At 38.1% G+C, this 15,388-nt stretch overlaps 1 protein-coding gene across 3 annotated transcripts in view; it reads right to left on the reverse strand.

Moving 5' to 3' along the window:
- The window catches only part of TPK1 (thiamin pyrophosphokinase 1), a 395,885-nt gene that overhangs the window by 245,791 nt on the left and 134,706 nt on the right, over window positions 1–15,388 (reverse strand). For all 3 annotated transcript variants that reach the window (XM_010844870.1, XM_010844867.1, XM_010844869.1), the window contains one exon: window positions 3,516–3,585. In XM_010844870.1, the coding sequence (XP_010843172.1) occupies window positions 3,516–3,585 (70 nt within the window). The remainder of the gene's footprint in view (window positions 1–3,515; window positions 3,586–15,388) is intronic.

A 15,388-nucleotide genomic window follows, 5' to 3' on the forward strand; every position in this document is an offset into this window, starting at 1 on the left:
ACATTAAAAGACACTTACTCCTTGGAAGGAAAGTTATGACCAACCTAGATAGCATATTAAAAAGCAGAGACATTACTTTGCAAACAAAGGTCTGTCTAGTCAAGGCTATGATTTTTCCAGTGGTCATGTGTGGATGTGAGAGTTGGACTATAAAGAAAGCTGAGCACTGAAGAATTGATGCTTTTGAACTGTGGTGTTGGAGAAGACTCTTGAGAGTCCCTTGGACTGCAAGGAGATCCAATCAGTCCATCCTAAAGGAGATGAGTCCTGGGTATTCACTGGAAGGACTGATGCTAAAGCTGAAACTCCAATACTTTGGCCATCTGATGCGAAGTGTTGACTCATTGGAAAAGACCAATGCTTGGAGGGACTGGGGGCAGGCGGAGAAGGGGACGACAGAGGATGAGATGATTGGGTGGCATCACCAACTCGATGGACTGAGTTTGGGTAAACTCTGGGAGTTGGTGATGGACAGGGAGGCCTGGCGTGTTGCGATTCATGGGGTGGCAAAGAGTCGGACATGACTGAGCAACTGAACTAAACTGAACCGCACCTTCAAAGTTGACACAAAGACAAACCTTTGTGAAAGATGCAGAAGGCTGAATGCATTCAGTACAGGATCAGACGTGAGGTTACCACTGAATTTCCCTCAGCACCATCCCTCTGCAAACCCTGCTCCTCTGCTACTGTCTGCATTAAGTCTTCCTTCTTTCCATTCCTAATGTGTAAAGATCCCACTTTCTCTCCAATTAAAGATGATTCCCTACATATTCATGCTTTATTGCATAATTCTAAGGTATTACATTGTAGATTAGGACACTGAATAAATAAAAATCAAGAACAAGTGAAGCAGTGGTCCACATCCCTAACTTGGCTTTCCAAAACTCATGAATATTTCTTCTCTTTCCATTGTAAAGCTTTTCTGTTAAAAATACAGCTAACAGGAACCATGGTTAGTCAGCTACGTCCAATTAGTTTAACAGGTTAGGGTTTGGATTTAATGAGATTTATTCCAAGGCTTTAATTCCCACATGAAGCAGTTAGCCTCACTCATCTCCCTTTAAGGACTCTACCCTCACCCCAGCCAACCATGCCCCCAAGTTTCAGACATGTACCACGGCAAACACATTATTATAACTCAGAAATCAACACCAAGTACATTTTCTTCTTAAACATCTTCATATACAGACACATAATTGTTAGATAAATCATATAAATCTTCTTGGAAGAGTTCCCTAAGGTTACTTATAAATGTGTTCAAAAGTACTGGAAATGATTCCTTTGAAATTTGGGCAAAAATAATGGCACTCATTCCCAAATTGGTGATGTGCGTTATTTTCAAATGAGAGTAAATATGTTGGATGTTATCTGTCTTACTAGTGTCCAGTTCCATCCAATAAAAGTAATCAGGACCGAAATCTATGTTTTTTCATAGGCATTCTAGACGGTTCTTATGCTCAAGGAAGACTGAAAACTGTGTCAATTCCTTTCACAGCTCTGCTTCATACAATTATATTCATAAGCTACACCCATCATTAGAGAAATGGCACTCGGTACCAGATTGCTGGTCAGCAAAAGCACCTGTTCAAATCTTGCCTTCATGGCCATTATGCTCCTCACTGCAAAAACTGGCTGGACACTTCTTATAACACATACTTGAGTATTTTTTCACATCCTGCCCATGTCAGGTTGTAGGAAATACAGTCAAAGGAATCCACAAAGTTTAAAAATAAAGAAGCACAAGTCTATTCTCTGTCTGTTTCTCCACTGTTGCCCTGTGAATAAATTCTTCAATACCATTTTTCTAGATTCCGTATATATGTGTTAGAATATGGTATGCATCTTTCTCTTTCTGACTCACATCACTCTATATAGTAGGTTCTAGGTTCATCCACCTCACTAGAACTGACTCAAATGTATTCCTTTTTATGGTTGAGTAATATTGCATTGTGTATACATATCACAGCTTCTTTATCCATTCATCTGTCGATGGACATCCAGGTTGCTTCCATGTTCCAGCTATTGTAAATAGTGCTGCAATGAACAAGGGGATACATGCGGCTCTTTCAATGTTGGTTTCCTCAGGGTATATGCCCAGGAGTGGGTCATATGGTGGTTTTATTCCTAGTTTTATAAGGAATCTCCACACCATCCTCCATATGTAAAATAGAGAGCCAACAGGAATTTGCTGTATGGCTCAGGAAACTCAAACAGGGGCTCTATATCACCCTAGAAATGTGGGATGGGGGGGAGATGGGAGGGAGTTTCAAAAGGGAAGGGATATATGTATACCTATGGCCAATCTATGCTGAGGTTTCACAGAAAACACAAAAATTCTGTAAAGCAATTATCCTTCAATAAAAAATAAATTCATTAAAAAAAAAAAAAAGTACAGACTTCTACTTCTAAGTCCTGGGGGTGTGATAATGTACAGGATTCTGACAATAGTTAACAACGCCACCTTACATGTTTGAAAATTGTTGAAAATAAATCTTAAAAGTTCTTATCAAAAAAAATAAATAAAGAAGCACGACATGTTAAGAACTTAAATTGCTTCCTAGGCTGTCACTGTGGCTATATTTTTTGATTATACATCTACATATGTCCAATCTCAAAGAAAACATGCCTTTCTTCTATAAGCAACCAGGTGCTTTCAAAAAGCATCTCCATTAGAAATGTGAAGTAAAAATTTTGATGTCATAAAGACGTATTTTACCTCATTTCAAAATACGTGTATTTAATTCATTCCCATGATATGCTGAATCATAATACTTTGATTTTTTACAGCAAGGAGGTGATTTCTCAAACTGTAAATATTCTAGTACATTTAGTAACACACGTGGAACTAAATTTCATAGCTAGTCTACTTATACCTACACTATAAATTGTCTTTGCCAAGAGGATGAACTAGACATATGTTGGCAGTGAGCTAGATTTAAACTGTGCTTTCATCAAACATATTCTCATGTCTAAAAATAGCTCACCATATCTAAAAATAGCTCACCATGCCAAGATCTGGAAAACCAGAGTGTACATGTGACAAATCATTAAGAAATAAATTAGTTCTCTCTTAAAAGTGCATGTGTACACAACTCAGAACTAAGTTAAATTATACTGAGTTTTATTCAATACTATTATAAAAGTCTTGCACCTTCTACAACAGGATTTTATATAAGATCAATTTGTAGTCCTTTAAACTATTTGAATAAAAACTCAAGTTACCATTATTTTAGTCAATATCAAAAGTCCTCATATGTACTGATATTTGATAATGTTATTTTAAAAGACTTTTGAAATAGAATTTTTTTAAGAAGAGTATGATTGGCGTATTTCTATTAATAGATACCACTCAAAGCAAAGACTAATACAACATAGTTAAGCAGTTTGCTCTCTCTCTGAGGTGGTTTTCTGTAAGAATTTGAAGGAAAATGAACAACCACCATTTACTAAGAAGAAAATAAAACAAGCTCAAAAGCAGAACTGATGTAACAGACACTGGCTGAAAGAAAGCTTACCTCTCCCTCTCTCCTTCTGTGACGTCATATAAGTGGTTGGCACCTCCATCAGCACAGGCTCTTAAAAGAGCTTCAAAAAGAAAAAACAAAGAATCTTTCAATATAGGAAGCTCAGAGCAGCATTCTATCACACGATGAATGTTAAAACACTCAAACACACACATGGTCATGCTTCCCTCCACATTTCACATTCAGCCAACAATGTTGCTGGAACTAAAAACCATCGTACCCATCACACACACAAATAAGACAGAATTGCCTAAGACAAAGTACATTTCCTTTTTCCACCTTTTCCAATTCTTCCTATTAAATAAAGAGGAAGACATATATGATATCCTCAGCAACCCTTAAAGCTTGCTTTTTCTTCTTTTTAACAGAAGACAGGTCTTGGGCTCAAAGGCAAGAGGACATAGCTTATAACTTTCCTCCTTAATTTTATGAGTTTTTATAGAAAGTTTTTATTTACGGCAGATTTTAAGAGTTTCCATAGGGCTTGCCTGGTAGCTCAGTCAGTAAAGAATCTGCCTGCAGTACAGGAGACCTGGGTTCAATCCCTGGGTCGGGAAGATCCCCTGGAGAAGGAAATGGCAACCCACTCCAGTATCCTTGCCTGGAAAATTCTACAGACAGGGGAGCCTGGCAGGCTGCAGTCCATGGGGCTGCAAAGAGTTGGGCATGACTGAGCGACTTTCACTTTCAAGGGTTTCCATATTTTATTGTGATACAGAAGGTTCCTCTTAAAAATAAATCATAACACTGTAAGTTTACTATAAAATATGAAGTAACTAATAATCTAGATATGTGTGACTGTAAAAATAGAGGTGTTACAAAATTGACTGAAACTTGGAAAAAATCCTAAGATATCAAATAAAGCAAAAAAAGCCCAGCTGCCCCTCTAACTGGGATTTTTTATTGCTTGCCTTCTCATGTTTTTTCTGTGATATCACCCTAGGATTTGAAGTTACTGGTCAATCATTCCTTGAAATTGTTTTAATCCATGGTCTACTATCTCTGTTGTTACTTCTCTAATATCTAATTTTCCTAGAAATGTCAGTCTTAGCATCAATTCATCCCCTTTATTCTTTTCTTTAATAAAAAAATCTTTTACCTATTAATGTCAAATCAAACTTTCTCTTTTAAATCCTGGGTGATACATGAGAGAATGCTGAGATGTCTAAACAGGCTAATTCCTCACACCCTGAACAAACCAAAGTCTTATTCCTGTTCCCACAAAGCTGTTAAAACCAATCACAAGGCCATAAAAATAAGCAAAGAGCATGGACACCAGCAGTTTCAGAAAAAATAAACTATAGTTGGCCCTCCAGATCCAAAGGTTTCTAATATACGGACTGCTCTTGGATCTGTGAAAGTGAAATCCGTGGATGCAGAGGGCCAACTGTATTCCTTTACCATTTCACATAAGTGACTTCAGCATCTGTGGATTTTGGTATCTCAGGGGATCCAGCCTCTCACAGAAACCAAGAGACAGCTGTATTTTTTAGAGCTACCTCTTCATTGAATTACACTGATGAGATCACCTTCCCATTCTGCAAATTTAGCTATACACTTAAAAGAGTGTTTATATTCAGTAATATCTACCTCCAGATTTCTAGGTATTCACTGACAGGTGGGGTGAAAGGATAACGAACTGATCATATTGGCATGGTAAAGATCCCAGTGAATTTTCTGCTCATCCATGATATACATAAGATAGTTTTCTGGGTCCTACATTACATCAGAATAAAACAGAGACCAAGTTGGGGGGAAAAAAGATATTCTTTTTTTGCTTCAGCTTCTTCATCTGTAAATTGTAATAGTATCACCTTTGACAGAGTCATTAAGCAATTAATGACAACTGCTTGTCATTATATAATGATATATCGTGCTCATCACAGTACTGGAGCATAGTAAGCATTCAACAAACATTAGTCTTCTTTCTCCACTCCTGTTAAAATGAAAATAAACACTAAAAAAGCATTGTGTTCCTAGAAAAGTCTAAGGTTCTTAAAAAGTGCAAAACAAAAATAAGAGGTTTTACAAACATATCTAAGAGAGATGTATCATTTTACCAATTAACCAACAATACACATTTCCCTTTAAAGAATGGGACTCAAATTCAAGTTATACCATAAACATAACTTGCAGAACATCGTAAAATATTCTGTACGTTTCCTAAATATCAAAAACTAAAATTTCAAAGACATCAAAAGCTAAATGGTTAAAGAATCTCACACATAAAAGACTCAGCCAAACAAATGAACAGGGAGATGGGAAATACTGATAAATAGAAACAGATGGTAAAACTATCAGTAATTACCCTCAGAGTACATAAAACATTTCTCTGTAAACAAAATTTACACATCTATGGGATCTTTTTATGTAAAAATTGAGTCACTGAAGTAAAATGAAAATATAAAAGTAGTTGCCAAGGATTGTCAACAGTAACTTGTCAAGTTATCGCACTATATTATTTTGCAGAGATCAGATGAATTTAACATTTATACCTATTATGTGGCAGGCCCTAAACAGAACAGAAAGATGAATACCAGAAAGAACTAGCTCTCCAGACTCTCACTTTCGTGGAAAAAGGAGAAACAGAATTGCATACATGCATCGCACTGTAGATGCTGATGAGGGCCAGGACAGAAGGAATGCAACGCAATGCAGCAACAGGGAGAGGACAGGTTAATTCAGTGGACAAATCTGTAACACTGTTGATTATTAACTCTTGTTCAGTTAAAAATCAGTGTTACTTTCATAATCCAAAATTGTTTCCCCATGCCTATTATTTCTCATACCCTGATTTAAATTGGTATTTTTAGAGCAGTTAATTAAAAGAGAAACACCTAAGTCAGAGGAAGTAAATTTATACACATCTATTCCTGTTTTAAGGGCTTCCCAGGTGGTTCAATGGTAAAGAATCTGCCTGACAATGCAGGAGATGCCACTTAGATCCTTGAGTTGGGAAGATCCCCTGGAGAAGAAAATGGCAACCCACTCCAGTATTCTTGCCTGGGAAATCCCATGGACAGAGGAACCCGGTGGGCTACAGTCTACGGGGTTGTGCAAAGAATCAGACATGACTGAGTGACTGAACAAACAAACAAAATTCCTGCTTTAAATGGCTTCATAAAATCTGTGGACCACTCTTTCGTTACCTAGAAGCTGGGATTGGGGTACAAGCCATCTGTAAGAAAAAAAATAAGTTCCAGTACATCCTAAAGCTATTTTATTTTGTTATGAATAATGTTTATCAAAAAAAGATACTTAACCACTTTTAAATCTCACTTTTAAATCCAATTAAAGTATTTCCCATATACTTAAATAAAATGGCATTTGGAAAATAAAGTTTCACGCATGCATTACATAATGTTGGCAGGAATTTGTTGACAGCAACTTGAAAACTGAGTAAAGAAATATCACTATTAATGAAAGCGACCAACTTGAAAAAAAATAAGAACTAAAAAAAGTAAAGGACATTCTCAAATAAGATATTTTTGATAAATCATGAGTCAGCCTCAAATATATACTCACTCCATCATCATTTAAATTATGCCAAGCTTTAATGAATAGAAGTTACTGCATGAGTTATTCTTAATGTAAAATTTTTATTGGCTTATACAGCAAAATTTTTGCAGATTTATCAAATACTACAACTTCAATGGTTGAATAGTTGTTTATTATGCATCAGTCTGATATGAGCTGAAGACTAACATACATTAAAATCTGTACATCAACTTTATATATTGGTACTATCAGTAAGCATATTAAATACATCTTCAACATTTTTTTTTAACCTGGCATCATATAAATGACTGTTACTGACAAATACTGAAGAGTTTGACTCACAATCAGAAGCTAATCGGTTACTTCATTAATTTCTATTGAATAAAGCTGGACATAAATAATTTGATTTTCTGAAAAGCAGACTATTAAATTGGTTTCAAGTATTAAGATGGAAGAAAGAGTAAACTAAAGTGAAAGAAATATTTTTCAGTCTTAGCCATCTGAAAGATACATTTTGATTCCAGTCTAGATCACCTACTTATTAGTCTTATGACCGAACTACTCCCAAGTACACTGATTCTAATGCAAAATAAAGAGTATTATATATATTTTACCAAACTCACAAAATGTTTCAGGAACTGGAGAGACAACAAAGATAAAATGAGAGGAAGTAACATGGGGAAACAAATTCTCTTACATGCTGTTGATAAAATTATAATTTTGAGAGACAGTTTGGCAGATTTATAAAAATTTAAATGTGCACAACCTTTGATCCAGAAATTCTATGTAGTCTCTATAAAACTTGCCCAAATTCACAGGACATATAGACAAAGATAGTCACTGTGATATTATGTGTAATCCTGAAAAAACTGCCAGCAAACTTAAATATCAGCAGTTGAATATTGGTAAAATATATCAAGACCCTTGTACAGAACCATATATTTTTTTAAAGTAGCTCATATGTATTTATATGGTACTTCTGCAGAAGACAGGGTTAAGGTCAAGATTTATTTTTTGAATAACTAATTTTCATCAAGGTAACCCCACTCTTGCACTCTCTACCTATAAGTGGCATTAAATCTTACCCAGATTTGGCACATGGCTCAATCCATGATGTTATATACCCTGCCCAGAGAGACTGATTCAGAGACAGAGATGTGATCCAATCAAAGGTAATGAATCCTAAGGAGACCTCCCGGGTTCTCTTTTCTGCTGTCGCCACCTGAGAGACCGGATGGAAGAAGTTTGGCTCTGTGATGGACTATCACGTCAGCACAGAGAATAGAGCCAATATACGAAGGCAAGGCTAAGAAACAAGAGTGCTGTCTGAGTTCCTGTAGTCCTGCTGCTGCTGCTGCTGCTGCTAATTCACGTCAGTCGTGTCTGACTCTGTGTGACCCCATAGATGGCAGCCCACCAGGCTCCCCCATCCCTGGGATTCTCCAGGCAAGAACACTAGAGTGGGTTGCCATTTCCTTCTCCAATGCATGAAAGTGAAAAGTGAAAGTGAAGTCGCTCAGTCGTGTCCAACTGCTGGCGACCCCATGGACTGTAGCCCACCAGGCTCCTCCATCCATGGGATTTGCCAGGCAAGAGTACTGGAGTCGGGTGCCATTGCCTTCTCCGCCCTGTAGTCCTAGCAATAGCCTATTTGACTGCATGAGCTAATAAATCCCCCTTTTTCGGCTCAGCCCAGTTTGAGCTGGGTTCTCTGTCATTTGAAACTAAAGGAGCCTTAACTAATCCAAATATTAATTTCTACTTCAAAGACACATAATCTTCCTATTGGTTGGAGAATACGACCTTATTATGTCTCAAGTCTGTACTGGATCAAGGTCTTAAGAGGAAGTAAATATTTTTGTAGGTAGCTGGCTTATTATTTGTACACACTCTCACCTGCAAAGCCTCAACTATGATCCAGATCAGTCAGTTCATGGTTAACAGATGGACTACCATGCTTTCCCTATTGAGAGGTTATTTCATGGGGGGAAAACTTTCATTCAAAGCTTTTCATGGAAATCTGTGCTCTCTGAAATAGACAGCAACAATGTACTTCACTCACAGGAGTACCAAAGTGCATAATTAATTGCTGTTTAGATAACTCTTTCGTAGTTTTAGATGAAAGGTTTAATTTACAGTATATTTATGTGCAATTATTAAAAGAGCTCACGTTATTTATAATATCCCACAAATAGTGAGTGGAACACTCTTTAAATTTTAGTCAAGTCAGTAACACAGAATTATCCTTATTTCAAATAAAAAGCAAATGGTATTTATACTGAACATCTCCGTGCAGAGTGCTGTGCTAGTCCTAATGGGCTGGTTCATGTCATGTAATGAAATTTTTTTATTATCTTTAAGTAAATGCTGCTGTGTAAATTCTATTATCCTTTCTCTCTGCCACCTTCTGCCTCCTCCTCTCCTAGTTATGCGCTATGGAGATAAAGTATGATATTTAGTCATCTTTGATGCTATTTATAAAGTCTATAATCAGGTACCTCTTTAACACTTAGTGACACCAAATATCTCATTACTAAGAAAACTTAATAATAGCCAAACATCAAACTGTTTATCCTAAAGTGGCACAGGGAAATTTTCCTCAAAGATGAGTAAAGCTCATAAAGTGTAAAAACTACAAACAGGGAAGTGGTGCAGAAAAACAGGGTCTTGTAAATGAAGCCAGCATATGCAGGTCTGTCCAAAGGTGAGTTGTTGGGAATGATTAAGGGTGCATGCCTTCTCCATCATTAAATTTCTACTAAAGACTGGCCATTCTGTAAGGACAAGACAGCAAATATGCATACTCAATCTACAGGAAATAAGGAAACAAAACAGACCTTTGTTGGTATTGGTTAAAATACAGGGCTGCTCAACCTTGCTACTAAGGCTGTGCCTTACAGCTTATGGGATCTTAGTTCCCCAACCAGGGATCGAACCCGTGCCCTGGGCAGTGAAAGCCCCAACTCCTAACTACTGGACTGCCAGCGAATTCCCTGTGTCTTTGTTGTGAGGGGTTGTCCAGTACATTGTAAGATATTCAGCAGTGTCTGTGCCCTTACCCACTAGATGCCAGTAGTACCTGGGTTGTGACAACCAAAAATCCACAGACAATGGACAATATCCCCTAGCTGGCAAAAATCACTCCCAATGCCCAAACTGGAAGACCACTTACAGTTCTTCAGGATGCCCAGGATCCCATCACATCCAGCTGTAAGGCAGATTGCTCATCACTATTCTTAAAAATTTCAAGTTAAAAACATGACTATCACCCAGAAGCTACATTCATCCTAGCTACCAATGTCAGGAGAATTAACAAAGCAACTTATGTCCTAGCTCAACTGCCTTCCAATTCATCCCAGATGCAAACTATGCAAACCTACCATCTTATCCTCTCTTTTAGACTCTCTGAATCTTCAGTAAGACCTCTTCTACCAACTGTACATATTAATACCTATACTATTCTAGGCAATCTTCCAGCAAAAATCCATACCCTCTCTATTTGCGCCTCCTATTTATTTGAGACTCCATTACTAAATTATTTGCCACTGGTGAGAACAGTCAGATCCTTCTGACTGTGTGCTGGGTGGCTCACTTCCTCCCCCATATCAGATGAGAAACCACCATCAGAGATGTAACTGCCAGACGGCGTGAGAATGATGACTTCTATTGGCTCAGTTCGTTTTGTAATGCTGGTAAAGTGGCAGTGACAAAATAACGAGATGTGGCAGATTTCTATGAATGAGCAAAAATAATTAAGCGCCTAGAACTACCGAGAAGAGCTGGAATAAAAGAAAATAGTAATGACGGTGGCTGGTTCACCTGGCAAAAGTAAAGGCTTTTAAACGAAACTGATGCAAATGTGTACCCTAATGGGAGAAGACCCAAGATACCGATCCAGTATCCCTCCTCTGCCTGTTCATTTAGCACCAGAATTCCTTCCCCTCTCCTTTTTTAATGGATCAGTGGTATTAGATCTCAGAACTTATATCAAGTCATATTTCAATTGAGATTTATTTCTGCATCAATAGTGAAAAGGCATCAAAATCAGATATTTGTCACACAAATAAGAGATACATGTATCTTATTTTGTAGAAATAGAATACCTTGTCAGTTCATACCTGTACCTTTCCAAGTACCTCTGACATCTTCAGAATAGTTTAACACAATTTACTACATGACAGTTTCTAGCAAACAAACTGATTCTTTTAAACAAAAAATCATTAACTCTACATGGTAATAATAATAGAATAATTTAATCAATTGGGCCTTAATACAAAATAACTAGAAACTGCGAAGTGCATATTTTTACTACCAACTAACAAGAATTTCATATATGTTAATTTCATAATTAACTACGCTCCTTTTCTAACTGAGCACAATCAAGCTAATTCTTCTTCCTAGTTAGGGGAAAAAAAAGTGTGTGTGGGAGGACTGTTTGATGGCTATGAGTAAGAGTAGAGGGAGAAGAAATAGGGATAGTATTTCTAGAAATAGATGAAAAGAAGAAGAATCATTGGGCTCCTGTTAAAAGCAAGAGATAATTACCCAACAATTCATTTTGGGCCTCCTTTAGGCCAAGAGTTATAACCAGGTGGAACAAAGGACAATTAAAGAGCTTCAAGGGGCTGAATAAATGCCTTACTATGCCATTTCTTAGTTTGTAAGTTTTATCTGAGAACATTCTTAGAGATAAATTAGTCTTACTCTTTAAAACATGACTTATCACGGCATGAAAAAGCTCATTTTTTAAATAATTAAAAGAAGGCCAGTTGCTCTGGAGTTTAGGCAGATAAGGGAATAGCTTTAAGAGATAAAACTGAGAGGCAGTCAAGGACCATATTAAGCAGGTCATGGTGCTGAACACAGTTTAAGTATAAAAGGAAGCCACGATGGGTTTTCAGTTTGAGAGTGTTCTATTCTGACTTAAGTGTTAAAGAGCTTCCTTCCTTTTAAGTTGAGAACAGATTAGAAGGAGACAAGAGTGGAAGTGATGACTTTAGGAGACTAGAGGTGACCAGCAGAGATGGTTGCTTAGATGAGATTTGCAGCACTTAAAGCAGAGACACTGGGTGTACTTCAAGATATATCTGGCAGCTGGAAGCGACTGGACTGGCGAGAGACCTAGATGTGGAGGGTAATGCTAAAGGAGTCAGAGATGACTCAACTTCCTGTCTTAAGCAACGGACAAACATGTTTACAACTTTTTAGTATTCCCTATACTGTTGTTTTGTCCAATGCTTGACCACATTCCGTAAAATATTTCTTGCTGTTCTTGGCCTTGTATCATCTTTCACAGTTTTACTGTTCCATTGATATTATACCCTATGGACTTGCCTACATTCTCCTTACAATGAGACATGTAAAGCTTTAAAATTTTTTTTATTTTATTTTTAATTGGAGGATAATTACAATACTATGATCGTTTCTGCCATATAGCAACATGAAGCAGCCAGAGGTATACATATGTTCCTCCTTCCCACCTCCTTCCCCATCCTACCCTCTAGGTTGTAACAGAGCACCAGCTTTGGGTTCCCTGCATCATGAGACATGTAAAATTTTGAATAGCTCTTCTCCCACTGTTCTCTACATTGTATTTGCCGAAAGGTGTCTCTGTACAGTGGAAATATTTTTTAATACTAATCGTAGTTAACAATTGAAAGCGTTATCAAAAAAAGTTTAATAAAAGTTGAAAACACAAAGTTTGTAGGAGAGACATGTTATTAATAAGTGTTCACAGCAGTTTTATTGTTTGGGCTTGGGTATGTTTGGGTTTCCTTGTTTGTTTTCATTACTCCTAAATCAAAGGAAACAGGAAAACAAAACATTAAAAAGGACCTTAGATAACTGGTTATATAAAATAACTTCTAGCGAAGAAGCCCCAGTTTGAAAATGCAGAAGCAACTGCTATGGCAAACACCAAACGAAAAACCTAAAACAGATCAGTTTTTCCTGTGTTCCCCCTGCCCCCGCCAGAGACTTGCATGAACATTACAAGAAATGTATTTTTAGAAAATTCTTAAAAGGAAAACAGAGGCACAGAAATGGTAAATAAGCACAAGACAATGTGTTAAACTCCAATGCGAAACTCAAAACCACAAGATAACACTGCATCCTTATGAAATGGCTGAAATAAAATACAGTAATTTTATATCAAATATTGGCAAGGAAACAGACAAACTGGATTATTTATACATTGCAATGGACAGAGGGGAGAAGGCAATGGCACCCGACTCCAGTACTCTTGCCTGGAAAATCCCATGGATGGAGGAGCCTGGTGGGCTGCAGTCCATGGGGTTGCTAAGAGTCGGATACGACTGAGCGACTTCACTTTCACTTTTCACTTTCGTGCATTGGAGAAAGAAATGGCAAGCCACTCCAGTGTTCTCGCCTGGAGAATCCCAGGGATGGGGGAGCCTGGTGGGCTGCCGTCTATGGGGTCACACAGAGTCGGACACGACTGAAGCGACTTAGCATAGACAGAGGAGCCTGGCGGGCTACAGTCCTTGGGGTGGCAAAAGAGTCGAACACACCTCAGCAACTAAACAACAACAAATCAGTGCTTTACTCTGACATAATTAACCTTACAACAACTCAAAGGCTTGTATTTTATTTCTTATTTCACAGACAAGGAAATAAGCTTAAAGTCACAAAGTTATTTGCCCCAAGTTACATAAATTCTGTTGTGGGCTCGAGTGAGAACTTGAATTCAGAAAATAAGAGTTTTCACTTATGTGCTAGGTAGGTAGAACTAGAATTATTGTAACAGTGGAGCCAGAATCAGAACCCAGGTTCACCTGGCAATGGAGCACACATTATCTGCTCCACCAGAAGGCCTCCGCTGGGCATCTAAGCTGGTGCGGTAAGGCAAAGTGACATATGAAGCCACACGAGCTTAAAGCACAAAGAACCTCAAATACAAACTTCCCCAGAAATAACAATGCACACACTTTTCCAATGCCGTAAAGTACACGGTGAGAGCTGCACAGATGTTCACACCTACTGATCCACGAACCCATTCACACACCTAGCTTAACGTCCTACTGAAAGAAAATGAACAACAGGCTGAGAAGATTCCTAAGAGGCCTTTTAAACGTCAGCGTCACCTGTATTGGTCTCAGCATACTGGAGGGAACTGTGCCTTCTGCACCATTAGGGCCCAATCAGGAGACACCATGCAGGGATTCAAACAGAGAAAGAAACAGGTGAGAGCAACGCGAATGTGGGAACATTAGTAACGGGGACAGGAGTACTGGGGGTGGGAGTGCTGAACACAGAGGAGCAGACCTAGGAAGCAGACAGACTAGAGAGAGGGCCATGGTGGGAAACCCTCCCTCTGAAGCACCGGGGGTGGAGGCGGGGGGAGAGACACCACACTCAGCGAGGTGGCCTTGGGATGTGCTGTGAAGCCACCTGAAACGGTCCAGGACACTGGAATCCAGAAGAGAAGCCCCTTCATCCAGAGATCCTTTCCCACACCCTCTGCGGACACAGCTGAACATCACATTTGCTGCAAAGGAGAAATGCTTACATGGCCGGGCTCCACGACCACAGAACAGATCATGAAGCATGGATTCAGAGCTTGGAGAAAATAAATTAGTAATTTCTCCGAAAAAAAAAAAGTAGGGTTGGCCAAAAAGTTCATCTGGGTTTTAACACTGGACAGTATGGAAAACTCAAACTTTTTGGCCAACCCAATATGTATTGTTCTTTCCCCTTCTGACAGTGAATGTTTCTTCATTCAACCGCACAGTTCCCAGCTGTTTCTGTATCCTGAAATGTCTAAAGTTTCCTTTTAAGTGTTACTCTCTCCCAGCCATCCCCCAAGCCTCAAGCCACAGACAGGCATTCCGTAAGTGCTTGTGGACCTTAACTGAAATACACCACAGCTGACACGTCTTTGAAAGGCTTAAGCTAATTCTAGGTTTTAAAAATACTTTTTTTAATCTTAACTCACAAGGGTACTGCGTGGCCCTAAGTTTATTAGGCATTTTCCTGAAGGAATCTGGATTGAAATTCTAGCCTGAAATACAGAACAAAGTAAATTCAGTTATAACATGCACTTTTGTACTTGTATACATCAAAAGGATATTTCTCCACCTGTGTATCCTCTTCCAGCAAAGAGCTGAAATAATTCATATGAAGTATACCAAGAAAGAAAAATATCCCGGGCATGTTTAATCCTAAATTTTCAGTTCCAAAAAAACTGACTACAGACCTCCTGAATGTATAAAACAGAAATTGAGAACAATTAAAAATATATCAAAGAATAAAGAATAACACCCCTGTGACCTCCATCTAGAATTGCCAATTATTATCATTCAGTGCTCTGTATTAAAAAAAAAAAAAAACAACTACAGAGGTTTATA

This window comes from Bison bison, unplaced genomic scaffold, assembly GCF_000754665.1.
Source record: "Bison bison bison isolate TAMUID 2011002044 unplaced genomic scaffold, Bison_UMD1.0 scf7180017864211, whole genome shotgun sequence".
NCBI classification, from domain to species: Eukaryota; Metazoa; Chordata; class Mammalia; order Artiodactyla; family Bovidae; genus Bison; species Bison bison.